This window comes from Dendroctonus ponderosae, unplaced genomic scaffold (assembly GCF_020466585.1).
Source record: "Dendroctonus ponderosae isolate FM_Combo_2020 unplaced genomic scaffold, Dpon_F_20191213v2 Dpon_F_20191213_5, whole genome shotgun sequence".
NCBI classification, from domain to species: domain Eukaryota; kingdom Metazoa; phylum Arthropoda; class Insecta; order Coleoptera; family Curculionidae; genus Dendroctonus; species Dendroctonus ponderosae.
Genome location: NW_026018715.1, coordinates 13,622,125 through 13,633,110, shown reverse-complemented (window position 1 = coordinate 13,633,110; position 10,986 = coordinate 13,622,125). Strand labels below are relative to the sequence as shown.

At 39.9% G+C, this 10,986-nt stretch overlaps 3 protein-coding genes across 4 annotated transcripts in view; 1 reads left to right on the top strand and 2 right to left on the bottom strand.

The window, feature by feature from the left end:
* LOC109545544 overlaps positions 1-8,778 on the top strand; it is a 31,304-nt gene extending 22,526 nt beyond the window's left edge. Inside the window, exons 3-8 of one of the 2 annotated variants that reach the window (XM_048666625.1) lie at positions 1,047-1,130; positions 1,191-1,367; positions 5,330-5,524; positions 5,580-5,745; positions 5,802-5,970; positions 6,023-8,778. In XM_048666625.1, the coding sequence (XP_048522582.1) occupies positions 1,047-1,130; positions 1,191-1,367; positions 5,330-5,524; positions 5,580-5,745; positions 5,802-5,970; positions 6,023-7,816 (2,585 nt within the window). In that variant the 3' untranslated portion in view covers positions 7,817-8,778. Of the gene's footprint in view, positions 1-1,046; positions 1,131-1,190; positions 1,377-5,329; positions 5,525-5,579; positions 5,746-5,801; positions 5,971-6,022 lie in introns of both variants that reach the window. The other variant, XM_048666624.1, reaches the window with a different exon arrangement.
* LOC109545547 (cilia- and flagella-associated protein 299) lies at positions 1,158-5,258 on the bottom strand. Its single transcript, XM_019916311.2, has 4 exons — positions 4,638-5,258; positions 1,846-2,057; positions 1,594-1,796; positions 1,158-1,546 (listed from the first exon to the last, which is right to left on the bottom strand). Exons 1-4 carry the CDS (start codon positions 4,782-4,784, stop codon positions 1,395-1,397), a joined length of 714 nt encoding a protein of 237 aa, XP_019771870.1. The 5' UTR covers positions 4,785-5,258; the 3' UTR covers positions 1,158-1,394.
* A 57-nt stretch (positions 8,779-8,835) lies between the features above and the next one.
* Positions 8,836-10,986, bottom strand: part of LOC109545546 (elongation of very long chain fatty acids protein AAEL008004) — a 13,608-nt gene continuing 11,457 nt past the window's right edge. Inside the window, exons 3-7 of the mRNA XM_019916309.2 lie at positions 9,952-10,142; positions 9,810-9,890; positions 9,584-9,746; positions 9,387-9,523; positions 8,836-9,324 (exon numbers count right to left, since the gene is read on the bottom strand). Coding sequence (XP_019771868.2) covers positions 9,025-9,324; positions 9,387-9,523; positions 9,584-9,746; positions 9,810-9,890; positions 9,952-10,142 — 872 coding nt within the window. The 3' untranslated portion in view covers positions 8,836-9,024. The remainder of the gene's footprint in view (positions 9,325-9,386; positions 9,524-9,583; positions 9,747-9,809; positions 9,891-9,951; positions 10,143-10,986) is intronic.

The window sequence follows — 10,986 nt, the reverse complement described above, 5'->3', positions numbered from 1 at the left end:
AAATGAGTGAAACCCAGGAAACAAATTTATACTAAAATTTAATTTTTGTTGGTGAACAAACAGTTATTTTGCCTATGATGATGATGATGATGGAAACTGTTGCAAAACCGATTCAAAGAAAAGCACAAAAGTGCATGATGAAGAAATCGAGCAAAGTGGAAGATGAAACGAGATGTTCCAGGATTAGCGCTAATAAAAGTTCAATACCTCTTCCCAAGGCAAATTGGATTCGGTCGGAGATTGCCTATAAAAGAAGCGGAATCGTATTTTCGTTTGGCAGCGTTTGAAATGCGAAGGAAATTATTTAATCAGACGCTGCAACACTTTGGCCGAGTGGAAAAACCTTTACATTGACGAATTCTAATTAGTTTGGTCGGTGTTGAAGGCGCAAAAAACCGTTGAATTGACAAAAACCGGCAAACCTTCTCAATCGGTTTCCCCATTGAATATTTACCGAAAATCGGCAACCAGTTAGTCGCCGGCACTCATTGAGACTCGGGTTGTATAATCCCATAATTGCAAATTTCACAGGAACACTATTCAATAATCATATTTATTGCGTTATTGCCTCATCGCACAGTAAATTCGTTATTTATGCAAAATGCCCATCGATTACCTTGTGGATATTTGCGTATGTCGTGACACAATTTTATTACTAAATGCAACAAACTTTCATACCAATGTATTTATAATCCGCTGATTGGCTTGCGAATCACTCGTTTCTCTACTTTAGTTTTCAATTCTTCAACATAATTTCCATTTTTTAATGGAAATTTCAACGCACGATAGATTAATCCGTTTATTCATGGAATGCAATGGACAGACCACACCGCACCAGGAACAAACCCAAAATTAAAGTTGTTTGGTCCACAATTAATGAATGCCCCCAAGTTTGGACATTTTGGAAAACGGAAATTAATGACTATCCTAAGCGGGACGAAGATGTATAATTGTGTGGCTGCATCAAAAGAGCTTAAATTTAACCCGAAAATTGGGCTGACAGCAGCACTTGGCTCCAGTTAACATTACGAAATTGTTTTTTGCAGGGGTGGTTAAAAGGTCGCAGCGAATGGTCAGAGAAGTCTATCCTCCCGATGTGGACCAGGACAGCGAAGGCAACCAACCTCCAGGTAAACCTCCCCCCATAAACCTCCAAATTTTAATTCATTATTTTTATTATTTTATTTAAGTTTGCATAGTAGGAGATGTGGTTTACGGTGTAGATGAAACCGTCCCAGCTGAACAACCGTGCTTAAAGTGCCGTTGCCAGCCGCCAGGAGTGCAATGTGAGACTGTCCAATGCACGAAGAAGCCCGGCTGCAAAGCCATCCATCGGCCAAACAGATGCTGTCCAGACTACCAATGCGGTGAGAATGGCAAGAATCAATTTCTATTTACTTTCGGGACCTCAAGATGTGATCGATCAGGACAAAGTTGTTGTACATTTTCGTCCTGACTCTCACTCTCGTGGTCTTCTGGCCGGGAATGATGGCGAAAGGATCGGGGACGATCAGCATGCGGTCAAACTTGTTCTGGAACACCAAGCCTGGAAAAAACATTTGGAAAACCGGATTTTGGACAGGAGTTTTGGACCTTTTGTGGGCGACATCAGAGTCTTGTAATAGAGCGAGTCGTTTATGACTGTCGCATCTTTCTTCCAGTTGTAGAAGCCCAGGTCGTACCGGTCTGGATACATTGGCTGGTTCTCCTTGAAAAACTTCTTCCAGTCCTTTTTAATCAGACTGTGGGCGTAGTCGATGTATCCAGATATTTCCCGGTCGTTCGATGCCGTGTAGCTGAAAACGCCTTACAGTTTCGGTTTTTGTGCACCTGGAGGTTCCATACTTGATGAAAATGATCGTAGTCATTATTCCCGTTCTGTTAGCTCGTTCCCTGAGAGCCAACGCGTTTTGTGCCGCATCTCCAAATCTAAATCCCGTGCTCGCATTTATATTCGGTTTTAGCGGCGATAGGTAAAACTGCACTTTTTTTCGCTTTTGCTCGAACTCCTGTCTGCTGAATGTATTGCCGTCTCTTCTGTATCCGAACTCCGCTATCTGAAACCAGAATTTTCATAATCCACGCTTTAAAAGTCTACTGAAGATTATCTCGACAGCCACTGGAATGGATATCGTGTTGAACCCACGGATTTTTCTCTTCCTTCCTTCTAAAGGCCGAAAAGACCCAACAAAAACTCTATAACCAGTGGATAAAACAAACACTTTGGGGGGTTTTTCAGTTTTTTTTATATTATATAAACAATTTTAATTTTTTTTTGGTTTTCAAGTAATTCACATATTTGGCCTACGCGCTATGACATAATTTGAATTCGCTGCATTTAATTATACAGGGTAATCTGAACTAAACTGGCATAACTTGATCAAGGGGATGATTGACATTTTTATACAAACGTTAATTGCGTCCATAATTCCCAAACAATTTCAGGCAGGCAATTGCAGTTTTCGATACGTCTTTTTAATAAACTTGTCGATTTTATGAGCGTTTAGTCGATTTTTTTGTCGATGTTGCAAATTTTGCTGTTGATGAGGGCTTAGAAACTGTTAAAGTGCTTGAGCGGGATTGATTGCCTCTAACTTCTACGCCACTGAAGCAAATGCTGATTCCAGGGCACATTTTAAAAGGCCGATAATTTTTACACGAAAAAGTACTCCTTGCAAAAAACTGTAACGTTGCCCGTTTTCATGCAAAAATGCATTTTTGAGGAAAAACATGAGCAAAAATTCCAAAATCAATAATTTGCTCAAAACAATGTAATCGTTTTGCCAACATTATTTTGTGCCATTTCCTTGAAAACGACGTTTTCATTTTTTCTGTTGATTAGTCAGTTAAAAAACATAAATTTTATAGTATTTAAGTGGAATTGTTTTGCTCTTAGCTTCTACGCCACTGGCGAATCGCAATTTGATTCTGGTTTTTGAAACAATCGTTGATTTCTATGTACTTGTGTTGGGGTTTTTGAGAAAAATTACATTTTGTAATAAAAACATGAACAAAATTTGGAAAATCAATAGTGCGTAAAAAATTTAAAATTCTTCTACTGGTGATTTGGAGACAATGGTTTTGTATTATTTTATTGAAAATTCACTTTTCTCTTCTTTAATCTATTAAAAATAGTCAATTAAACAAAAAATTATAGCATGAATTTGTGAAGGTTCTGAAATGGGATTGTTTTTCCCCTACCTTCTACGCCACTGAAAACAATGTAAAATTACCAACTTGCTTCAAAACTCGGTTGTTTCATACACAAAAACCTCCTCTTGGTTTGAAGCTCTAGACCGCACAGTTTAAGAGAAAAATTACATTTTATGATCAAAAACACGAACTTTTGTTCAAACATTTTTAGCATTTTTTTTCCAAAGTAATTACTTTGCTTTAAAAATTGAGGTCGATTCTACTGGTGGTTTTCGCCCGATTATCATTTTCCAAAAAAACCTGTTTTTCCTGTTTTTAAGGTAAAAATAATAAATTTTAGAAAACTGTATAGCATGAATCCGTTACGGTTCTTGAATGGGGTTGATTTGCCTGTAACTTGTACGCCACTGGAAAAGTGTTCAAACTGTGGATGTATTTAAAAAATTTGCTGTTTTCTACACAAAAACATGCTCTTGGTCTAAAGCTCTAGTCCTGAGAGTTTAAGAAAATTATAAAAAATTATTAGAAACCAAACTTTTCCAAAAATTATAAAATTGTAATTATTGGTCAACCAATCAAGACAAAAATGTTCTGTTTTTTGCCATAAAACATTTTTTTTCTGCTTTCTATCTATTGATTAGCTGAGTCAAATAGCTTCTTGACTGGTTTACGATTGTTTTTTATCATAAAAATGTGATTTTTCTCTCAAATTTCTTCTGAAAACACTCATCAATTGCTTGGTCAATTTTTAATACTCAATTTTTAATCAATTGCCTTAGCTGTACAGGGTGTCCCAGCGATAGAGCAAAGTTAGAGTTTTATTTCAAGATTCTCATAGTTAGATTATAAAGAAGTAAACGCGGTTATTCTAAAAAATATTCACAATTATACAGAGCGCATCAGAAAATTTGGAGCGCGGAAAACAGCCAAGAATTTACTTATTTTTTTAATTTTTATGCAATTTTCAAATACTTTTTATTATACAATTCGGCCTTTAACTCTCAAAATGCGTATTTTCATGGTGTCGAAAAAGCAAAAATTTGAATAAATAACAGTAACAATATAGTGGGTGTGCCATTTAAGAAAAGGAGATTTTTCAGCTTGAAAATACGTTAATTTGGACCATAATTATGACCGCCGTATGGTTGCAAAAACAAATGTTTTGCAAGCCAAATATAAATACTGTATTTGTTCTTTATTCGTAAGCCCAATAACGAAAAAACATACAATTTTCGTTGGTATTTTGTATATGAAAATTCATTGAACTTGACATAAAAATTAAGAAATAAATCTGTTTTCCTTACTGCAGCGTTTCTTACGCACGCTGTGTGATGTAAATGTTTGTAAAATATGCGCGCTTAAAATAAGACGATGAAATTTTTGATGCAATAAAATCAAGCGCACCTCAAAGGCCCCAAAAGACTCCTCTGCGGTCAAAACTGATTAAAACCAGCAACAAACTTAAAAAAATAGCGCTTATTTACCTTGCGACACATATTTGTATCCTGTAAATAACATCTATCCAGATCATTATAAAGCGAGTCCAAATAATCCTCATAAGTCTCGTAATTTATCAAATCGAATTCCGTAAGTGGTGGCTTTTCTTCCGGTCTGTCGAACGTAAATTGCATTTCTTAAGCCCCGGCCCGATTCACTGGAAATATTTCGATTTGCCCCACACCCCGAAAAAGCCCCAAAACCCCTGTTGCTTTTCCAACTTACTGGACAGTTAATTGACAATTCTATACAGGTTGAGTCAATTGAATCCACTAAAAACGATGTTAGCGAAAAAAAGCGACTAAATCTAGCTGCAAGGAAAAGTAGCAACTCAACTAGAGAGTAGCTGGAACAATGATCAAAGACCCAATCAACATGCGCGGCAATTAAAACCATAATTAGTCGACTGATTCGGGCAAATGGAAACTCGACAGTTTTAATTTCAGCAATCCACTTGACATGGTTTTCATTAAAATCACCAACAAATGAAGTGCCGATGAGTTTTATTCAAAGTGGCTCGACAGATCGTACACTCGTCAGGGAAAGGATTTTAATGAGTTTTGCTTTGCGCGCACCATTCGCACTTCCACGGCTTAATTTGCGCATTATAAATGACTGAATGAGTCGGGTTCATCTCAAATCTTCCATACGGTATTTTTCTATGGCTGAGTTTTTCCAGAATGCGAACACAATGGCCACACGTATGCAAACGGCGAAAAACTCGAATCCAGTCCAGGTGGAGAATGCAAAGTTTGCTACTGTAGAGGTGGCGAGGTGCAATGCACCGAAGTTTCCTGCTACATTCGCAACGACTGCGAAGGCAAAAGAGTCCCGGGAACCTGCTGTCCTAAGTACGACCATTGTCCGCCGATTGGTGAGTTTTTGCCACCTCCAAATCCTTTGGAGGCTGAAGAAGGCGTTTTTTGCAGACTTTAACAGATCCAGCAGCACAGAAGCAACGCCCAGCACTTCCAGGCCAGTTGCTGCGGAAGAATGGCCCGAAACCAACGCCAGCACAGCAGCGCTGTCGCTGGAGGAAATCAACAAAGTCCCCGTTCAGGAAGTCCCTTTGAAGGAGCAAAGCCTCCAGCATAAGTACGAGCGCTATCACCAAACGACGCTGAACTTGCCAATTCTCATGAATGTTTCAGAATAACAATCCAGGAGATAATTCCAGAGCGCAAGGAAATTCCCATAACGGCCCCGCCCAAGATCTTCATTTCTGAGCCTCAAGGCACGCTTCTGATCGAAGAAGCCCTCCCTACTAGCGAATACGCCTCAAATGATCTGGGAATCGATTCGGAGCCAGAGTCCAGCGAAGTACGGCCCCCATCAAAACAGCACTAAAAAAATAATTCCACTGCTGTTTCAGGTTTCTGAGGTTTTCCAGCACCCGCCGCCAGTCCTGCGAATCGGCGACAAGCTTTTGTTCCTCAAAAAGGGCAACTTGGTGCCTGAAAAAGACGTGACGACCCCGGACAGCGTCATCACCATCATTGGAGCTGAGGGCCTTCAAAGGGGTGGCGTGGAGGAGAGTTTGGAGGTGCATGAGCTGAAAATAGAACCAGAATTTGCCCCCATTGCTCCTGATCAAGCTGCAAAAACTCCAGAGGATCTTCTCCTGCAAAGCACGGATTTGCCCAAACCACTTGGGGATCTCAATGCTTCTTCAGACAGCAACGATTTGGAGCTCAGAGTGTCAGAAAGCACGCACATTTTGAGCCTGGTAAAGAGAAAGGAGAACCCTGCCAACTCAACAACTGCAGCTCCCCCAGCTTCCACCCCAATAGAAGAACTGGTCAATAACCTAACAATTTACAAGGAAGATGTCACACAGTCAACTCTTATAGAAACCACCACGGAAAACTTAACCAAAAACACCGAACCGGTAGCAGAGCAGAACCCTGCCTATCCCCCTTTGCCTGACATCATGCCAGCAGGCGGGGAAAACCATCAAAAGGCCGACCTGGAGCTGGAGAGTTCCACCAAACAGACCAAGATTTTCCTTTCAGAAGTCAACGAATTCCTCACCAACCAGACTAAGAACGACACCCATATTGAGTGGCTGAAAACCGGGCCCAACCAGCCGAATAATGCCTCGTTGAAGTCGTTCACAGCCGCCAGCCTTCCGGAGGAGCTGCTAGTGCAAAAATCCCCAATAGATGAGGATATGGAGCCAAACATTGAGACCACCATTGCCTCCATTGGGGAAGTCAGCGATTTATTGCTGCCCAACTTCGAAAAATTCGAAGAAACTCTGGTAGCCGACAACCAAACAACTGAACTTCCCAGAAACGACTCTTGGGCAGACGAAGGCCCCCAACTGATTGCCGAGGTGAAGATTCTGGAGGAACCTAGAGAAGAAGAAGAACCTCTAGAAGAAGACAAAGTCCAGCCGGCTTCAATTGAGATCAAAGACGCAGAAGACGAGCCCGATTGCCCGATCAATGGAACCTCTCCCAGATCAGTGGAAAGTGTGGAAATGGACAGCGGAGAACTAACCACGCCCAGAACCAACCACTCATCAATGGTTTCTGCTGAAGCAGCAAGCGTGGAGACTTTCCAGCCACCCACCAAATCCTCACTGGAAAGCGTGGATCTGATCCAACCTGCTAGCAAGGAAAGCGGAGTTGGGCTGAGCAGCTTGGAAATCATCGACAGCACTTCTGAGTCCATACTGAAAGACGTGGAGCTGGTGGATGGAAAGGGCGAAGCCCCAACAGTTCAAAGCTCCAGTGAAACCAACATCATGAAGCACGATGTTGAACTGATTGAAGTAGGAAGCACTCCAAAGCCCACAAAGGTGTCGAAAATTGAAACCAGCACGTATGAGCTTCTGCCAACGCCCGAAGAAACTCAGTCCAGATCTATACTGAAGCGAGCAACCAGCTCAGAAGATGAGGTGTTCAAAGACCTGGAAAAGGAGCTAAACGAGGAATCTTCGTCATCCAAAAGCCCAGAAGAAGACCAATCAGAGGCCGAGGAAATATTCAAACAACTGGCCAAAGAAACCGAGCAAAGCCACGAGGAGAATGGGCCAAAGAATCCCGATCAGGAAAAGAGCGAGAGGCTCTCAAAGCTAGTGGCTGATGTTGCCCTCAAAGGACAATTTCCGGATATTAACGCTTTACGCCACTTGGGGCTGTTTGGCAGCCAAAGGAAATAAACGGGGTTCAAGCGCACTGACTGATGAAAAAAGTTTGTATCAAACCTTTACTTATTTATTGAAAACGCTCGCCTCAGTGAACTGCGGGAGCTTTAGTAAATTGCCAATGTAATTGTGAGATTTTTAGCCTTAAGTACCTTCATAGAGTAGCTTCAGTTGGAACATTTGGGGCGCATTGAGCAACATCCATCAGCTTGGGAATTGTGCCCAGACCTTCAAAGTTTCAACATATTTAGGATTATTAAAGACTTTTGCGCGAAAAATTCGCAGTTGCAACTCAGTAGACGTTAGACAAAGACATGGAGCGCTTGCTCTGTATCTAAAATGTATATAATTTTATTGCATGAACCTTCGACCATCGTCCAGCGGATTTTTCGAAGAAATTTTGATTAATGGCACCCCAATTAGCGCCTAGGGATGAAATGCTCACAACATAGTTTTACAAATTTAGATAAGATTTCTGGACTGGAACTGAAATCACTTAGTTTTATTGCAAGTGCACAATTATTCTCATAGTCAAACGTATTGTTCGAAACGCCCGTTTGAGCTTGATTTTAGTGTATTGTCGGATTAGTGCTTCATCTACAGGGTGTCACAAATTGCAGGGGAGTGTTGCGAAAATTAGGGCAAAAGTCCGGTTGTGTGAAGAAACGGTTAAAATACAGTGTAAACATTTAGAGAGGAAAAATATTTTCTAATAGTATGACAATTGTTTTAAAATATCTCAGAAAAAATCTAAATCATTTACGCAAATGTCGCTTGTTTAGCCTAAAAAGGCGCAACTTTGCCCCAATTTCGGTTCACGAAATCCCAAAGCTAACACCCTGTACATACGAGGCAGGAATTTTGTAAAATAATCGCATCGCAACTAGGAAAAGGCCACATTTGAAGACAAACTTGTCTACTGGTATTGAGCCGGCGCAAGCAAACAAAAGTATTTATTATTATATTTGAATTAATTATATCGCGTTTTATTTCCGAGCTTAAAGCTCCACCCAACATCGTGCAATAATCAGGCGTTTGAAAACAAAAATCGAGTTTATTTCATGCAACCAGAAAACAAAAATTTCACTTCCATTTAACAAAGGTTCCTGTTAAACACACTTCTATCCAGTGGAATAAACTATCACAGATTGTGCTCAGGTTATTCTGCACCATCCACCTAAAGTAACTTGAATTATCTCCTAGAATGTCCTCCAACAACTTTTTTAGTTAGTTTTCGCCTTTCCATTGCTAACAACAGCACTTCCATTGGTTAGGTGCGTTCCATTGGCATATTTTCCATTTGAGATGATCGTGTTTCCATTCTCCTCCACTTTCGCCTGGGTTTCCACTTTGATGATGGTGGGTTGGGGCTTTTTTTCTATATACGCCCTGACGTAGAACGACCCGAATAAATATATGAAATATCCCGCCTGGATCGATAGGAGTATGTTGAAAGTTTTTGGGTACGAACAATCTCTTGGGATCACTTGAAGGTTGTGGGTGAGGATGATGAGAAACTGCACCTGCAATGTGAGGTAGAAAATTGAAGGCTGGACGAGCTTTTTTAGGGGGGAACGGAACTTACCAATTGCATTTTGGTCACGTATTTTTTCCACCAGAGGTATTTCTGCATTTCGGGTCCTAAGGAGGCGAGGAAATAGTAAGAGTATAAAACCACGTGGACGCAAGCGTTGCAGACACCCATCAAAGATCCATGTCCACCTAAAAACGTTGGAAAAACACTAGGAAATTCACGAAAAATGCGAAAATTCAGTGACTTACCTGGCACAAAAGTGACTCCAATGTATGAGCAAAAGGGCATGATGCTGTGATGGTACATATGAAGAAACGTTACTTGGTTGTACTTTTTTCTTAGCACGAAAAACACGGTATCCAAAAGGTCGGTAAGCTTGATTATGTAGTAAGTCCATACGGCGCTCCTCATCTGAAAGTCGAAAAATTATACATGCGATACGGTTAAATAGGTTTTATTTTCATAAAGACTTACCCTATGAGCCGATTCGGATTCACTATAATCCACTGGTTCGCACTTAAAGCTGTACTTTGTAAACCATCCGCTCTGAATTCCCTATGAGTAGAACACACAAAATGAAACAATAACAGCAAAAAATATAAACGGGAAAAATTACCTCATAAACTAAATAGGCGTTGGCAAAGACTTGAAAAATGTTATAAAGTTGTATCGTGCGAGTTAGTTTAAAGGGTTTTCGATCTTTCATGAAACTGGGTCCGATTTTCATGCAGAAAAGCAGATAAGCTATCAGAATTAGGGCCAATTTTCCAGCGCTGCCCACCAGGAACCAATCTTTTGTCCATGGATCTGAAAATGAATGAAAAATTAGCTTGTTGAATTTTTACTCTGATTTTTTCATGGTGAAATTTTAAATTTTAAATAGTTAAAAACGAATAGCATGCAAAAAATAATTGCAAGCATAAAAATTTCAAACTATTTGGAACATCCCGATGCTAAAATTTAACATATTTTTATTGCTAATTCTCATTTTCAGTTACTTACTTAAATCCTTTGTTAAATATAATATATTTCATTTTTCAGTTTCCTTTATAAATCTGGTAATGTAACATTTTTTATTTCTGGCTAAGTAAGACGGTTTCAAGCGGCCCATTTGCACGTGTTCGTTCCATGATAGCTGATTTAAAAAAAATCATTACTCAGAACGTGTGAAAGTTAGAAATCCCAGGTTTGCATTATTTAATAGCGAATATATGGATCTACATATGCTGAAGAGCAGTAGCATTAAAAAGCATTTTTAAGACGTTTTTGACAAATTTCAAAAGGAAAATTGGAAGCTTGGAAGCTTGATTTTTCAGCGCTTAATAGAGAGCCGAGTTTCCTCTATCTTGGAGTAAAGTAGCATTAAAACCCATTTCATGAAGTTGATCCCCCCTGATCCTGAAGAGAAGATGTTGTTCTATGTTGAAGGATTAAAAAAACACTTGAGCAATTTCTCACAAATTTTCAATCGGGACAATTCCACTTTCATGCTGTATTGCCGCTCAAAAAAAGATTTTTCAGAACAGGACAAAGGTAGAAGGCTTAATTTTGTACTATTTGATAAAGAAAATATTCCTCTACACTGCAGGAAAGTTGCATTGAAAAGAAATTTGAAAGCGGTTTTTAATAGATTTTCAACCGGGACAATCGC